The 18,077-nt window shown below is 45.5% G+C and overlaps 2 protein-coding genes across 2 annotated transcripts; one reads left to right on the forward strand and one right to left on the reverse strand.

Moving 5' to 3' along the window:
• Positions 1-865: 865 nt before the first annotated feature.
• On the reverse strand, positions 866-4,234 carry GL218_05816 (putative phospholipase C20G8.02, mitochondrial; the record flags this gene model as incomplete). Its single annotated transcript, XM_033582507.1, has 5 exons — positions 866-1,019; positions 1,136-2,369; positions 2,426-2,658; positions 2,718-3,895; positions 3,956-4,234. 5 exons carry the CDS (start codon positions 4,232-4,234, stop codon positions 866-868), a joined length of 3,078 nt encoding a protein of 1,025 aa, XP_033434275.1.
• Positions 4,235-5,703: 1,469 nt separating this feature from the next.
• GL218_05817 (DNA-directed RNA polymerase III subunit RPC1) lies at positions 5,704-9,726 on the forward strand (the record flags this gene model as incomplete). The annotated part of the gene is made up of 3 exons (XM_033582508.1): positions 5,704-6,541; positions 6,615-7,221; positions 7,302-9,726. 3 exons carry the CDS (start codon positions 5,704-5,706, stop codon positions 9,724-9,726), a joined length of 3,870 nt encoding a protein of 1,289 aa, XP_033434451.1.
• Between the last annotated feature and the right edge of the window lie 8,351 nt (positions 9,727-18,077).

Raw genomic sequence — 18,077 nt, forward strand, 5'->3', positions numbered from 1 at the left:
TTCGCTGATTATAAGTTGGCGTCCTGTGGGGTACTGAGGTTATGCAATGGCCTCCTGTTCCTAAGGTAATCGTAAGATGAGGTTGCCGGGATCATGTTATTTAAACGGCGTTGAGAATAATACTTTTATAATGGAATTATGATATTATAGGTCGTCCTAATTGTGATAGGCTTCAACGGGAAGAGCGGTATTCGAGTCCTGGGATTCATTTGCTGTGGTCATTTTTCTGCATTATAAGAGGCAAGCCTAATCGCGGGATAGTCACTTACAATATAAATACTAGGAAGACATCGGCATCGTCATTGTTGTAGGCCGCGAGCCTAACTCTATCATGCTATTTAAAATGGTATCTAGGTATCTATCGACATACACATCTACGCCCATCCAATCAATCAATCAACCCATCCAGCGCCAACTCCGTTTTCCATAAAAGGGGAAGAAGAGGAGAAATTCGAAAGATGTATGTATGTATGTACGGGCTGAGTCTAGCATTCTCCATCGATAAAGGACTGTGGTTGTGAGGATCCTACGCCTCGTGCTGTGCTTGGTATGAATATTTAGGTATATACGGCGTCGAGGTACCTGCTTATCCTCGGCTGCGATCCGCGTTATCGGAGGGTATGTTCGTAGTGTGCTATATACTATGATGCGGCGCGAAAGCTAGTGGCGGTTTTCCTAGGTGTTAATCGCCATAGTAGCTAAGCTAATAGCGAAATATATCCATTCTTCGTGTGATATAATTGAGTGGCGCTTGGTATTTGTGACTAGCCACGGCATGTGAAATGCCCATACGTCGACTAGACGTACATTTGAACATAATAAATCCGTAATAGAACCACAAGCTGCCGTCCTTTTTTTCTCTTTTTTAAATGCGAAGAAGAACTTGGTCTCCTTTTTGCTTCTCGTCTTCTTTCTTTCGGGATAAGAGCTGCGAGATCATAAAATGGCTGACGTCTTCGTCCTGCCAGTAGCTCATATGCGAGGCGATGGTGTTAATAGGGTTAAAGTCAAGTGCGCTTCTAAGTAATTAAACAACGAGTTAGTAATTGTCGATTGTCTTTCTGCTTCTAATTTGAGGCTGTCTCTCCTTTATAGCAGGGGTGAAAAGAGTAGGGAAGAGATGGTTCGGACTTACTCCTGGATGCTGTAATCAACCCTGCCGTTACGATTCAGGGCGCGCACTTTCGCTTCCTCCCTGCGCAGTTTCTGCGCTTTTTGCTCCTCGGCTGCCCACGCATCACCAAGCTCTTGGCCCTCCTCAGCGCGGCTGGCGCTGTTCTTATGCTCCTCGATACGCTTCTTCTGGAACCGGGCGTATAGCGTCTCGAGATCGTCGTCGATGAGCGTTGCGTCGTAGCTAGAATTACCACCTGGCCCGTTAGATGAGTTCTGGCGGGCCAGCGCCCGCTTCCGCGCGTCCGTCTTCTCGGACTGTGCGTTGGTATCGGAGATCACGCTGCCGGAAACGATATTTGTACCGGCTCCGGGAGGTATTGTCTGCGAAGGGTTGTTATTGCTGTTCGCGGCGTTAAAGTTCGCAACGTCTTCGTTGCTTAGTCCAAGGCTGCGGTTAAGGATGCTGCTGGCGATGCCGGCGCTAAAACTAGACCAGAGTCCGCTGACGCTCTGGCCTACTTTGACGCCGAGGCCTGACAATCCTTGTGGAGCTACAGCACCGAAGATGCCCTTTTTGGTATAGGGTAAGAGTTGGGGTTTAAGGGACGACATGGCTTGCGAGATTAGTGGCTCTAGGCGGTAAGAAATCGGATCAGAAGGATGGAAGATATTGAACAATTGTCCTGCTTTGGGCGAAGATACTGAGAATGGATGACCCGTAATGGCTGAAATGCGTTGATCTGATGCCATCGAAGAGAGAAATGGGTCTTCTACGCTTTCTGGATTGAGAGGACTTTCAGATGGGGCTGCATTCGGCTTGCTCCGGGCTGCAATGGTACGCCCTTTGAGCATTTGGAAAAGCCCAATCGGCGAGCCGAGGCAGTAGAAGTCTTCTACTTCGAAATCGAAGGCGAGGTCTCGATTATCTTGAGAGGGTTCAAACCGCTCTTGGGAGGGCCAGAAACGTAGGGGGTGACGGGGTGTCTCTGGTGGTTTTATTTTCTCCTTTTGCCTACAGAGGATATCGAACATGATTGCTGAGCCTAACGAATGACCGATGATGTGAACCTTGCCTTTGAAGTCAGGGTTTCGCTCCATGAAAAGCTTATAGATCCTATTCGACTCCTTTAGGACTATCTCGGCAATCTGTTCGCGGTAGGCGCTCTGGTAAAGTAGAACGTCCAGAGCGAGATCTGATATAAGAGAACGAGCAAATGCGACCCCTTCAATAGTAATATCTTCTAGAGAAGGATCTGCCAGGTTGTTAATTTACAGCTAGGGGGTTAGAGGTCTTGAGTAGGATACTTACATTCATCCTCTTCATCTCCGATATCACCTAAGTCGGTCTCGCCTTTCTTTTCTCGTCGCTTGGGGAAATCCAGTAAATGCCTCCAGCAAACCGGGAGAACCTGGATTTTACAATTGCCTGGTCCATTATCACTCTCCTTATTGAGAGTTTTCAAGTCTGCTGAATGCGCATACACTGCCTTGATTGTTTTTCGTAAAATATTAACATCATGGACAAAATTGACGCTTTCCATCCTGGAAGTACGGATTAGCATTTGTGTTAGAACGTGATACGATAGTATGGTGATACATACCGAAGTCCTAGTAGCTGCCCGATCCCGTGGGTAACGAGAACAAGATGCTCGATATCACGTCCTTGCGTTTCACCGTCTTGTCCATTGTAGTCATCCTGGATTTCTTGTTCCTCGCGCTTTCTGATTTGCTCGTCCTGCTTTTCTGGATCGTCGGAAGTTTCGATAAATGTTGAAAACTCCCGCTTCAGGCGATTCTCTCGACGCTGAGTCTCCGTTATAGTTTCGTCGTCTTCCTTGTCTAAGTCCGAAGTATCCTCTGAACGTGTACTAGGTGGAGCAGATCTTCGCTTGATAAGCTTCTCTTGTTTATCGTCTACTCTCTCTGGGGGCAAAGTAGCGGTCGTGGGAGTAGGTGGCCTTTTCCCATCCTTTGTTGTCTTCCCAGGCTCTGAGTAGCCACGCACGAGTTTTACACCATTCATGTAACCACCGCCAGCAAACCTTTGATATACCGTTGAAGTTACCCAGGAAAAGACACTCTCTGAGGATAGCCATGCAGTGTTTGAGTCCTGATAAGTTGCTATACTGTTCATGTAAGTACCGAAGAGCCGGTAAGTCTGCGGTTGATGTTGCACCGGGAGCTGAGGGGACTTAAGCGAACCATCAGTCTGCGACTTAGCGGCTGCTTTCAGGTTTTCCGAGGATGGTTTAGGGGTGACGTCTTGTACTCCGGAGCTACTGCGGATGCTTGGTGCAGGATACGTCCATGGCTTGATTTTCAAATAACCTTCCTCGAGTTGAGCTGCTAGGTTCTCCTCACAGGGTCGCAATGTGGACCCTTCTTGATAGAACCAAGTGCCACGGCGGACATCATAAATGGGTCCTAACCAATATACCGGCGCCAATTCACGTTGTTCTATGTCAACATCGAACAAGAAATCTTCATTAACCGGGACTCGTAGACCACCTTGTTGTGGTCTATTCTCCCCATCAATGCTAGTATTAGGTTCATCCTCTGACGATACAGCTCTCCTCCGTTGAGAGCTTGAGCGCATTTGCTTGTTTGTCGAACTCTTGCCTCGTTCGTCTTCGAGCTCCTCCAAGAGTTTCTGGTAGGCATTTTCGATCGATCTGGAATCATTCTTGGAGAATGCCACGAATTTCTTCGGTGGTATTTGCTTGGCCGTGTCATCCTCCTTCTTCTTCGTTTTTAGGAAGTTCGGTTTTCGTTTGGGAACCTAATAATAAAAAGTTAGAAGACTGCGAGTAAGGCAGAACTGTCAAGATGTGCAACTTACATCTACGGCATGAAACCACATAACATTCAACGGTGGGCAGTCTAATGGATATCTTCTGAAACTCTGACCGTAAAGAGTGTTTGTGCTATGGTCCTCGGCTTTCCTAGTAGGTACCGGTTGACTCGTCTTTGGGGCGGCATCTTTCGGAGTTGGCGTGGTGCTTCGATTTGTAGTCCACGGGTTGATAGAATCTACGGCGCTAGCTAGATACGACTTCTCTACCTTCTTGACCTCCTTCTTGTCGTTGGGCGCATTGGCATCGCTATTTTCTGGGGGCATCTTACCGGAGAGGCCGGAGGGCCATCCGAAGATCCGCCTCTTGGATACGCTGAAGAGTCGACTGTTAATAGGTCGTAAGGGTAGACGGATACTCCTGAAACTTCGCGGGACACAAATCAGCGAACTCGCCAACTTGACTGTAGGTTAAATAAAGTAATAAATAAGAAACTTGAACTTGAAAAGCCAAGTGTCAGATATGTTAAATGTATTATTAAGATCAGTTGTCTGGCCCGCTTATAACTCTTCAGATAGAGTCGGTAAGGCTGTGAATTATTGGGTCCGAGATGAACAATTCGGTGAGACAATTTATATAATATACATAAAATAAAGCTTACTATTATACTTTTTTTATAGAAACCGTTAATAGACCGTTAAAAGAGTAGAGAATAAGATATTGGTATCATTTAGGTATGTAGGAAATATTTACACATGGGAATAAGATGTATCACATGGTAATTGGACTTTGTTGTCCTTGTCAGCCTTAAATTGATACCTTAGTGCAGCATAATAACCCCTGCCTATGACGACCACATAAAGTTAAACGTGCTATATGGAGGTACTGCACGCGCTGCATAAAAATACCCGTAACCCCGCTATGAAGCTTTTCTACTAAGCCATAATTGTAAAGCTTACCCCGTCCTTATCAAGTTATCGGTTCCGATAGGATGGTGGGGCACGAACTAGAATGACTCTAACCGCAATCTCAGGTAGCCTAAGTTTTCGCGAAACTAAAATTTCCATTGAATCGAGCTTCGTTTCTAACTTCACGTGACGGCAAATGGTCTTTTACTGTGCTCTCCTCTAATTCTACTTATACTAATGATCATTTAATTCAACTACTGTGTGGAATGAATCGTCTTCTACTTACAGCGATTGGGGCGCGCAATAAAATACCTAATTCCGACTGACCTTAAAGACCCCTCTCGCGAAAGAGCTTTCTTGCGACGCGCAGTCGTATAATACTACGGAAAAAGGCTACCACCACGATCACCACCTCGCTGCGCCGGTAAAGCACCAAGTCGTAGATAAACTTCCTAAGAAATTCAGACAGATCAAGTTCGGCATCCAGTCTAATCAAGACATTGTCAATCAAGCTGTCATAGAAGTTTCCGATCGAACTATGTACGACATTGACAGGGGCAGAGAACCAACACAAAATGGTATACTTGACAAAAGACTGGTAAGTGACTATGGTTAATGATGGTTTGCTTATAATTAGTACTGATGTTAGTATTTCATAGGGTACGTCGAGCAAGACAGGTATATGCTCAACATGTGGCCTTCGTTTACAAGACTGCACTGGTCACTTTGGCCACATCCGACTACCTCTACCGGCCTTTCACATCGGCTATATCAAATTTACGATAACGATCTTGCAGAATATATGCAAAGACTGCTCACGGGTGTTGTTAACGGAACCAGAACGACGAATGTTTCTCAAGGAGTTGAGAAGACCTTTTATCGACAACATGAGACGAAGCGCTATATGTAAAAAGATCAATACGCAATGTAGAAAGACGAAGAATTGCCCATACTGTGGCGCGGTAAATGGCCAAATTAGAAAAGTTGGAGCTCTTAAAATTGTCCATGACAAGTTCGTTGCATACAATAAGTCAACGTCACAGAAGAAGCAGCCTCCGCCAAGTAAGATTGAGTTTGATAACTCCTTTCTGGAAGCTAAGAAACATGTCCACGACCTGGATAAGCATTTGAGGAAAGCTTTCGAGGATTTGAATCCCCTCAGGGTTCTGAATTTGTTTAAGCAGATCAGCCCTACCGATTGCGAGCTACTTGGACTTGATCCTTCAGAGGGACGGCCTGAAATGTTCTTGTGGCAATATCTCCCTGCCCCTCCCGTGTGTATTCGACCATCCGTAGCCCAGGAGGGTGCCAGTAATGAAGACGACCTGACAACCCGCCTTGGAGACATAGTGTGGGCATGTGGTCTCATCCGTGCTGCGCTGGAAAAGGGCACTGCTCTCCAGACCATAATGGAACAGTGGGAATATATGCAACTGCAAATTGCGGTATATGTAAACAGCGATGTTCCCGGTCTACAGAGTAGTGGTATGAAAACAACGAGGGGTGTATGTCAGCGTTTGAAAGGAAAGCAGGGTCGATTCCGTGGTAACCTGTCCGGAAAGCGTGTCGACTTCTCTGGTCGAACTGTCATCTCGCCCGATCCAAATCTTGCTATTAATCAGGTTGCCGTACCTGAGCTCGTCGCCAAGAACCTAACATATCCCGAAAGAGCCAATCGCGCAAACATCGATAAATTAAAGCAGTGCATACTAAAACGGTCCCTACGTATGGCCAGGAGCCCAGGCTATCCTAAAACAAGACGGTGACCAGGCATTCAAAGTGTCCTTAAGATTTGCAGACAAGGAATCAGCTGCTAGAGATTTGCGCGAAGGAGACATAGTTGAACGACATCTTGAGGACAATGATATTGTCCTTTTTAATCGACAGCCATCGCTTCACAAACTTAGCATTATGAGCCATTTTGCCAAAGTTCGACCATGGAGAACCTTTCGCCTCAACGAATGTGTGTGCGGACCTTACAATGCCGATTTTGATGGAGACGAAATGAATCTCCATGTTCCCCAGACGGAAGAGGCTCGTGCTGAAGCCATGGAGCTCATGGGTGTCAAGCACAATCTAGCGACGCCGAAGAACGGAGAGCCTATTATTGCAGCAACACAGGACTTCATTACAGCTGCATATCTGCTCAGTAGCAAAGATAATTTTTACGATCGCAGGACGTTTACTTATGTAGTGATGCAAATGATGGACGGTATCACTCATCTTGACCTCCCACCTCCAGCTATTTTTGCTCCTAAGCGACTTTGGACTGGAAAGCAAGTCTTCAGTATGCTTATGCGTCCGAACAAGGCCTCACCAGTTAAAGTCAACCTTGATGCCAAGTGCAAAGAATTCTCCGAGCCAGAGCCACTCCAGCCAGGCCAAAAGCCTCCGGCGCCGGATATGTGCCCGAACGATGGTTGGCTAGTTGTGAGAAATTCAGAAGTCATGTGTGGCAGGATGGACAAGTCCACTGTGGGAGCAGGCAGAAGGAGTCTATTTTTTATGTCATCCTAAGAGATTTCGGTCCGGACGCAGCCGTAACGACGATGAATCGATTAGCCAAGCTCTGTGCGCGAGTGTTGACGAATCGTGGCTTCTCAATCGGTATCGGCGATGTTTACCCTACTGCGTCTCTTACTGAACAGAAGCAAGCGCTCGTAGAGAATGCGTACCAACAGTCAGATGTCTTTATTGAGCAGTTCAATGCGAATAAACTACCGAAAGCTGCAGGATGCAGTATGGAAGAAACACTGGAAAATAAGATTTCCGGTACCCTCAGCAAAGTTCGTCAAGCCGCGGGAGACTACTGTATCAAGACATTGAGTAAGAACAATGCTCCTTGGATTATGGCTTCGTCTGGATCGAAAGGCTCGGTTATCAATGTCGCTCAAATGGTTGCCGTTGTTGGGCAGCAGATTATCGGCGGAAAACGTGTAGCTGATGGGTTCCAAGATCGAACTCTCCCACACTTCCATAAGAACACCCGCCAAGCCCCGGCAAAGGGGTTCGTTCGAAACAGTTTTTACACTGGCCTAGTACCAACTGAATTCTTATTCCACGCTATTTCCGGAAGAGAAGGTCTGGTCGACACGGCCGTCAAAACTGCAGAAACCGGGTACATGTCTCGTCGTTTAATGAAGTCGCTAGAAGATCTTTCAACTCAATATGATGATACCGTCAGAACCTCTGGCGGAGGTGTAGTACAATTCCAGTTCGGCGCCGACAAGCTCGATCCCGTTGACATGGAAGGTAAAGCTGTACCGGTCAACTTCGCTCGAACTTGGTCACATGCCGAAAATCTCACTTGGAAAAATTCCGATAAAGCGTTATTACCTTTTGAGATCCTGGAGCTTTGCGACTCCATCTTGAAAAAGGAACGTGACCGTTATCAGAGACGGGGATTGTTACACGGAGAACCACTAGAATACAGAGATGACAGCGACTATGCTATCGATGAGCACGAGAGTGCTCGAAAGTTCCTGGATACCGTTTATGGGCATATGGAGGGTTTAGCTAAAAAGTTATCTAAATTCCGAGCTGCTGGAGGTCTCGACCCTATGCTTACCAAACCTTACGGATCAATAGCGACAATACACAGGAAAGAAAAGGGGGCAGTTTTGGCGATTCCAAAACTGGCGTCGGAGAGGGTCGCAAAGGTTTCCGAACGCACGGTTAGAAAGTTCATTGCGCTATGCCTAGAGAAATATTCTAAAGCGCGTGTCGAACCGGGCCATGCAGTAGGAGCAGTGGGTGCTCAGTCAATCGGTGAGCCAGGAACGCAGATGACCCTGAAGACTTTCCATTTTGCCGGCGTTGCCGGAATGAGTATTACACAAGGTGTACCACGTATCAAGGAAATCATCAACGCCTCAAAGTTGATCAGCACGCCAGTTATAACCTGCCCCCTGCAAAACAACAGACAAATTGAGGTGGCACATCTTGTGAGAGCAAGAATTGAGAAGACATATATCGAGGATATTATTCGATACGTTGATGACGAATGGGGGCCACACAGGGCATTCATTACCCTTCATATTAACACTGAGGCCCTAGAAGGAATGCATCTTGGTATTGGCCTTGGGGACATTAAACACGCCATTTCCAAACAAAAGAAGCTGAAGATCCTGGATTCAGATATTGAAGTATTCGAACAAGATGCAACTATTGAAGTAACCGTGAGACCTCCAGATGCGGATTCATTAGCCAAACGAGCACCCAAAAGTAAAGCGGCGATCGCAGAGGCGGCAGCTGACTTGCTCGTTCGAGTGAGTCACCTCAAGCGTGTATTGCCGTCAGTTTCAATCTCCGGATATCCAGATGCTACCCGCGCAATCATCCAGACCGAAGAAGATAAGAAAGACAACAAAATCAACTATTATACCGTACTAGTCGAGGGTTATGGTCTCCGACAGTGCATAAATACTGAAGGTGTTATCGGTACCAAGGTTCGTACAAACAGCATTCTTGAATGTCGGGACGTCCTTGGCATCGAAGCGGCACGAAGTACCATCGCCGCAGAAATCACGAGTGTCATGGGCGATATGGATATCGATCCGCGACATATGGAGCTGTTAGCCGACGTCATGACGTATAAGGGTGAAATTCTTGGTATTACTCGGTTCGGTCTATCTAAGATGAGAGACAGCGTATTGCAACTAGCATCATTTGAGAAGACGGCAGACCACCTGTTCGATGCCGCGGCTGGAATGAAGGCAGATCGTATCGAGGGCGTGAGTGAGAAGATCATCATGGGACAGACTATGTCAGTTGGTACAGGCGCGTTCCAAATGGTACGGTACTTGGGCCACAGAGATGAGCATTTCAAACAGCTACCAACTGCCTTCGAAGATGCTTGGGCGGAGGAGCAAGATCTGTATCGCAAAGTTAAGAAGCGGACTAAGATATAAATATCAGGTTTGAAGGGAAGTTCTTAGGCTCTGCGTCGATTCGGATGTTGACATTGTTAATTCAAAATCAGTTTGAGGGCAACTTGTAAAGTATTTATGAGACTACCTAAGCTATGGTCAAAGTAATGAATACATAATGCCTATAATGTATAGTTAGGCATTTGCTTACCTAGAGGTAGTCTTTAATATGGAGTCGGCAAAAAATGATCCAAGATAGAGTACTGTTATCGTGAAATAACATTCGTACGCCAAAGAATCCGTGTCTACCTACCTTAGTACTGGGTAAGGATTATTCAGTCACTTAGGGGTAAAATCGAGGCTTCGAGACATTACTACTACAAATGCCGTCCCGCTAGGTTATGGATGACTATGGTCAAAGCTCTTGCCTAATACTGATGCTTGTAACTAGTATTTATAGAATATAGAGTTATAGGTGCTGCTATTTAGGATATCTAACTGAGTAACTCTTAGGAGGCTAAGCATCAATACTATAGACAACTTTCCCAATTCTTCCCTTAGGGCAATATGGTGCTCGTTCTTGCGATTTGTGTGAGACATCCCCCTCACACTAGTTGGAAGGGATAGCTCGAACGATGGAGTTCAGCCTTCCTCCCATATCTTCCAGTTAAGAGTTGTGTTTAACTCGGTGGTCGCTAACGGGGGGTGTTGGAGCTGGAGCGATATCCTGTGACCCTATATGAGTACTTAAGGTATACTCGGGTTGCCTACAAACTAGGAATCAAGAACTTGGTATATAGGTACCTAAGGTATCCATCTTATCAAAGATAAGAAAGCTCATAGTTCTCGGCTCTTACTCCCTCCCCTATTTAGGCTAAGTACCTAAGGTTTAGTATAGGCGCGGCAACAACAGGTGGTCAAGCTGTTGTAGTAGTTGGGCAGGGCCTCTGTCGTTACCTTGCTCTTAGTTATCCCAACCCTAAGTTGGTTGTATCCTTCTTATTGAGTTGAAGTGTGCTGGAGTCCATGATTAATTCCATTCCACCCATGGTTAAGTAGTAGGTAACTGAGTCGTTTGATCCTCAGTCCTTGATGTACGGCCTTGGCAGCTCTTATTCTAGTTTCATCTCTCGTCGGCGGGTCGACTCCTTCAGCGCTCTACTGACACTTTGCAAGAGCTCCATCGGATAGTCTGGGGCAGCTAAGCCTTCTTATCGCTCACTCTTAGATCCATTGATCATCTCTTGTCCCCATGGAACCCCGGCGCTATAGTAGTTACCGATTCGATGGTCATCGTCGTGTTGTCTTTGGTAAAGGACAAATTCGCGCAACCTATATCCAATTTCTCCCCTTTTCCAATCTTCTCTTGTTAATATTTTGAAATTGTTGTCGGCGCTTTATATATATGTCGTAAAATTTCTCTAAACGAAATGCTGTAGTGTTGTATCGCAGCTTGTTGTAGTTGGCTCCGGGTTCTTTCTTTCAGCCATCAAATATCCTCTTTTAAAATGGCAAGCCCCTTTTCAATTTTCTCAGGTCTCTTTAGAATGCTTCTATAGTTCATAGCCCTTCATTCTTCTTCCCATCGTCGTCGGTGGCTCCTATTATCTACTCTTTCTCAGCCAGTCCGATCATCGACCCCCCTCCCACGGAGTCCGAAATGGTGGCATGAAGCTCCGGCTTGTGATACGTGCGTCCTCGGAGCATTCGTATAGTCGAATCAGTATAGTAGTGTGCAACGGAAGGGTCCAAATCTACCGGGTCTCCTCGTACATATATATTCGTGAGAACGCTCGTTTGACTCGAGATAACCACACCTCTCCGTCATATGATAACTCATAAGTTAGTCGAACGAGAACGCGCGGCTATGCCGCTTGCTGCAGCATTATTTGGATGTTTTACACTGCAGACAGTAGAAATACGGAGCACATATACTCACCGCAAGTGTCTCGGTGCCGATAGGGGGCAGGCATTCAAGGCCCTGCCGTCTCTCGAACAGGGCAGGATTTTCCCCTACTACTTACGCCCACTTGCTTTCACGAGCCGTCATATTGCAGAAAGCCTGCATACAAGAAGGGTCATACGTAAACAGTGAGTACGCGTTCTGTGTTGGAAAATTGTGTTTGTCTTTAGATCTATAGAACATCTCGTATAGACGAACCCACCAGCCCCGATGAGGTATCTTACTTGACCCAAACAAGCTGCTCCTTTTACAATCCCAGTAATAACCCATCATAAACATGGCTGCATGTGTATTCTGGTCTAATTCAAGCTACGTGGATGTCTTATAATGTGCATGGCTGCGTACGACGTATTCTATTGTTTCAGGCTGCCACCCGTATGCTTTACAGACTGCTACTGGTCAATAGCAAAGAGCGACTATATTTGCCTAGGTTAGTCTTTGTAGCAGGTTTAGAAACGCGGGGTTCTGTTCGTCTTCTTATTTAATAGAGGACATGCCCCTTAAATTCTGATTCTAAAGAAACTTTCATTTCTCTCCAAGTAACTATCATACTGAGAAATGCTATAGTAAACCGGACATCACAACTGTGTTTACGCTGCTAAGCAATAATCATTTTTAATTAATAATTAATGTAGATATGAAATATTGGCCAGTCAAATAAGATAATTGGAATTCCACAAATAACTGCAGCATCTCTATACTTCTATCTATCGCTGCTCGTTAGTAACGCCAGCAAACGTCAGCATGCCCCTATTTACCACTGACCTTTGCTGACTCAGAACCATATATCGGGCATATAAAATGCGATTCCCGCCTGCATTAATAGTGCTTAGGTGAAGTAATCCAGTTCACTTCCTGTCGGTTCCTGTATATGTGATAGAGTCAGAATTAAAGTGACAGGTAAGAAGCACGCAACCTCCATATCATTACGTACGCTTATTATGCAGTTATTTCTTACCATTGCCCGAAATATGTGATAAGCGATGTAAGGGGAGGGGGAAACGTCCCGACTGGGTGAAAAAGGCGCCATATTACTCGATCTCTGTCCCAAGTGCCGGCGCCATTGAATCATAGATCGGTAAATCGGCATCAGCCGTCGACGAACGGACATAATGAGCACCGATGCCTATGTTTTCATCGCCGATTTACGTAAGTCATTAATCGTATAGAGAGTTTTCATGTTAATTAAGGGCTGATTAGGTGCTATAGTACATGATCTCCATGTTACAATTCACTAAGTAATCTTTAAATCATCGAATAGAATAGGTAAGTAAATATACCTTTATACCTTATTGAAGTTAAGTAAGTCAAGTACCTAATATATGTAACTAGGTCTATGTATATTAACAACATCGAAAGAACCCATATCCAAACGGAGAAGTCTAATAGTATTCGGTGAATGCTACCTCCGTCATGCCCGATGATGCCGAATCGTACTGATATTACTTTATGAAGAAAGTAATAATCCAAACAACTCACCAATACCCATAAGGCTAGGCATTATTACAGACGCATAGGGAAGCACAATATCTTCCCCATACATTATTATCCCTGTGATCAAATCGGCCGGCAATAGAATGGCTAAAGTCTAAGCCAAGCGGAGTTTATTGGTAGTTTTCCCGCGAATTGTCCAGTTCCAATAATGAAGTCCCAGCTCTAAGTTGGGGGTCCGTGGTGGGTCATCCGCTCGAGTCCGGGACACGGGAGGAGACATAGCTGCCCGAGAACTGCGTCAAAACCGAGCCCCTGCTTACGCGTCAAAGAATAAAAGAGGGTTGCGTCCTAAGAGATAAAGATGCTGCGCTGAGGCCGGCATATTCTGAAGCGACATTCACACATTATCCCGAAGGATCTCCTTTTCGCAGAGAGATAGAAGCAGGATTCCTAACGACCCGAATTCGGTAAATGAGATCTCTGGGCTTCATAATCATGATCTAACTGAGCGGCGACCGGATTGGATGGATCGGAGCAACTAACTTTCAGCCTGGGAGGCCGTCTTACATTGCTGGATTCTTTCACTTTGCCCGCCTCGCTTGGCCTCAGCTGATTCGAATAAAGTCGAACGAGTCTCCAGGACGAATCGAAAGATCAGACCGGAAATGGAAATATGAAAAAAAAACCACCATGGACATCGTTAATTCCCTTTCAAGGTTTAGTTGCTATTGCTACTGTTGAATATCAACTATGCCAACTCAGAGCATCGTCTAGCCGGTTTACTATGTACAGAAACATCTTCGTCGATTTACTCTAAATCTGAGAATGAGTATGCGGTTGGATTAGATCCGAGTGTGTTACTAGTTACTGGTGTCTTCGATCATGCCCAAGACGCAGACCTAACCTTGGCAGGCTTGCAGGAATAGAATGCCGAGCGACCACATCAGCAACATGGCTGGCCACATTACCTTACAACACATTCGGGTTTTACAACCCGAAGCAGTACTACAAGTCATCAACAATTCAAGCAATAGAAGGGATTATTTTCGTTGAACAGTACTAGTTTGCTCCATTCCTATTTTCTGCCTTGGGCATACACAGCATACCTTGGATGCCATACCTATAGTGGCCACCCACGCATCCAAGCCACTCTTTGTGACCTCTCACAGGGAAGTATGTCATCAGCTTTTACGGGGACAGAAAAAACATCGGAATTGGAGACATAGCCCCGTCGCCTACAGCTTGCTCGGCATATTCCTAGCAAGGATAAAGAGCGAAGGAATTATCTGATCCAGTTACACAGCATCTGTACGAAATGCGGCGCCGACAGCTTAACCGTCATCCCGAAAGGGCGTCGCATCTAGCCCCAATAGGCTGTATTTGTTAGAGAGGAGCGATCGCGGCTGCGCTGCAAAACGGATACGCACTATGTCCCTTACTTATTCACTCTGGTAGTAGGCCTATCGGAAGAGAAGGATCGCGGGAAAAAAAAGGAAGATAATGATTATCATCTAGGGCAATTTAGGCATGGAAGCTTCTGTTGTCTAGATCCTCACAGGTGCCACTACACTCCCTGGAAAAAAAGCACTGTAGTGCGACACGTCCAGTCTTAATTCCTGTAAGACCTCTCAGCTTCTGCGCTGTACGACAGAACATACACAGAGAATTCAAAGGTCCCGATATTCTCAAGTCACCGCAACTTCTCGGGGATGGAAATGGATAAACAATATTGTTGTTGGTCTACCCGTATGTTATTCGTATACGAACTATTGGAAAATAGATTGAGACTCACGAGACCATATCCATGGACGATGATGCATAGTCGTTGCAATGCACCGACATCGTAGCGACTGCGAAACGGGAGAGTGCCGATCCTTACATCTCCCACATCTCCCACATCTCCCTAGTCTATCTCCCTTGACCAAAGGGACGAAGGCTCGTGGGGGGGAAATTACGGCTGTGGCTACGGCGGTTGAGATCCCGACGCCTCACACGTATTCTACTCAATTAAAGGGACATTTTATACCCTGAAATCCACCCCCGAGTCCGAAGGGGCGCCGAGTCTTGCACGAGTCTTGCACTATCCCGACGAAAGAGTGGACACGCTTGGGCGATGTGGCGTAAGCCCTAAAACGATTAATAGAATACATGACGCGGGAGAGGCGGAAGAGGCGGATAACTAATCCAGGGATCTAACTAGGATCTAAGGGGGTGCTATGTATAAGGTGCTATCGCTGAGGAGAGAGTCACGACTTGGCTCGCTTTCGCTTCTTGATTTCTTTTCTTCCGGTCGGGTCATGTACGGTCACGTATGGTCACGTATGAATAACTTATGAACACATGCACTAGATTAAACAGGCATAATATTGATCTGCAGGTGAGGCTTCGGTCGCCGTCGAGTGGGTAAGTGGGTAAGTGTATATAGTGAGTATTGCACGCCTCATCGGGTCTTGTCCCGGAGATCAGCACGGAGTTTAGGACTGCAGCAGTTATACGGATCGGCCATAGGTTTATACTGCGTGAACAAGTCACAAGACCTCTCTGTCCAAGCCAAGCCGGAGGCCGTAACACTTCAATGAGACAAGAGAGAGAGAGAGCCGCCTTCCGTTAGGAATATACTGGAAATATGTTGTGTGTATATACTTGGACATATTAAGTTCATAGAATGCACGAGATGAGCTCAACCCACCACCTATTCGCAGCATGGGCCCCTTTTAACCCGTTGTGTGAGGGAGGAACAAGGTTTAACCACCACTTTAAGCTGTATTAAAATTCGAATGTAATTCAAATGCACGGAGTATGGAGTATAGGGTGGTGTAGAGAATAGTGGATAGAGGCTGGCTGTACTTACACACAAACGCCCAAACAAATGAGGCGTCAATCTATCATATATCTATCGAGTATGCGGGAAGGAATTAAAGTCTAAAACAAGGTGTCAGTATTGTTGCAACTAGCGGCAACTGATCATAAACGAATGTTGTACTAGAGTAACCTCAAACCTTACGAGGGAGCGCCAAAGATGTCGAGGCCGAGCTAGTTGGATATTTCCCGAAGCCAAGATCTTTTTCGTCTACTCAACTTCTTTCTGCCTTGTACCTCGTGCCTTTTGGTGAGACGTGAAAATTACATACTTACAGAGCCAAGCACTTTTACATCTAAGCTGATAGGAATTCGCGGGATGAGGGGGGGGGAGTGAAGGCTAAGAAGAAAGGGAATAGTACCAACGATGACAACAACCCGGATTATACCACGCGAATACCTAAGAATAGATTTAAGGCAAAGTGAGTCGTAATCGCTGATGGGATACCAGGGACGCGGAATACACAGAACACGGAACACGTATGGTTAGGGCGGCCCGACAGTTTGGTTATGCTATTAAGTGAAAGGACTACTACTATGTAGACGGCGAATCAGGACTAGGAAAAAGGACTAATAAGTAGCTTTCCTGATTAGGAAAATTCCTTCAGAAAATGTGCCCCAGTGTATTAAGTCTCTAACCAATGTCTGTCTGATTATTGTTTCTCATATGAAAGGTCATTGAAAAACTGGCTGGTTCTGATTTGCTGGGGACTAGATTGATGTTGGGTACTATGACGGTGATCAGGAGCTGATTGTAAAACATAGTCTCATCTCTACTCATATCTTATCTTATATGTTTATGAGATCCTTCGAACGCGCCAGACCGACATGCGTTCGATGTCGCGAGGATCTACCTGGATGGGTGAGATTGGGATGTATGTATCCAAGTAAAAATAGTTGCACGCACGCGGTTAAGCACGATATCGCGCAAACTATATGTAAACGTGGGTATAATTGGCAATTTGTACTGTTGCGTGCATATATAGAGGCACATTGACATATATACCTAGGTATGTATATGTAGATGTCGGGTTGTTTAATCTATGCAGCATGTAGGTTGACGTAGGAAGAGAACCGTGGCGATATATAGGTACCTATATGGTAAACAGGAAGAATATATTATTTACATGATTGTTTGCACATGCTTCAAATCCCGTTAAACATCAACGGCGAGAGAAGTAGAAAAAATAAATAACTAGGTACCTACCTAAACTAAACCTCTAGGACACTCAATATTACGTAGCTCTGTAACGGTCCGTTAAATGGATATTGATGTTTAGCGAATTTGACTCGAGTTTATTTCGTGGAGATTCGTGGAGGTGGAGGTGAAAGGTGGAGAGGTAGACGAGGGAAGCGAGATTCTTCTGTGGACGCGAACAAAAAGTCCTGGTTACACTTTAAGATTTCCCGAACAGCAGCTAAACACCGACGCTTCGATACAGCTGAGAGGGCTGATGCATGATAGAGGCGCAGAATAGGACCAAACTAGGACCAATTAGGAGTGTTACTTAACGTACGCGTTCATCTTATCAATAAGCCGGGGTTTAAAAAGAGTCAAAAAAGTCGTGCATGTGTATATGTGTGAGTGAGTATGTGTTATGTGTATGTGTGTATGTGTGTATATATGTATATGTGTATATGTGTGTCATGTATGTGTACTATAACTGGGTGTGTGGTATGTTCAGCTTGTTGTTACGTACCTCTTTACTACTAGGTAGGTTACTATTTTACTATTTCGTCGTGAATACCTAACACTAATTACCTACTGTAACACTTTTACTACGTTTAATAGTAAGCCATGGTAAACTAAAAACGCCAATGACAGCTGTTATGCATATAGTTACCTATGTATAACTACTAGTTATTCATTTCATAATAGTTACCAATTTGGTAGAAACCTATAGTAGGGAAAAAGGATGATGCCGAGAAGCGAATAATAAAAAACAAACAAGTAACTTATGTAGGTCCCCTGTTGCTATGTTGCTATCAGGGTTTGCTTCGGCCCTTGGACTCGCAGATCTTTGATGCACGTCTCGGTACTAGGAACCCTGTATGCAACCACGAGGTTGGATCTTACATACTCCCAGCTCGACCACTACACACAACACAGCTTTCCCGAATCCACCAAGCCTGGAAC

This window comes from Daldinia childiae, assembly GCF_008694065.1.
Source record: "Daldinia childiae strain JS-1345 chromosome Unknown Scaffold5, whole genome shotgun sequence".
Lineage (NCBI taxonomy): Eukaryota > Fungi > Ascomycota > Sordariomycetes > Xylariales > Hypoxylaceae > Daldinia > Daldinia childiae.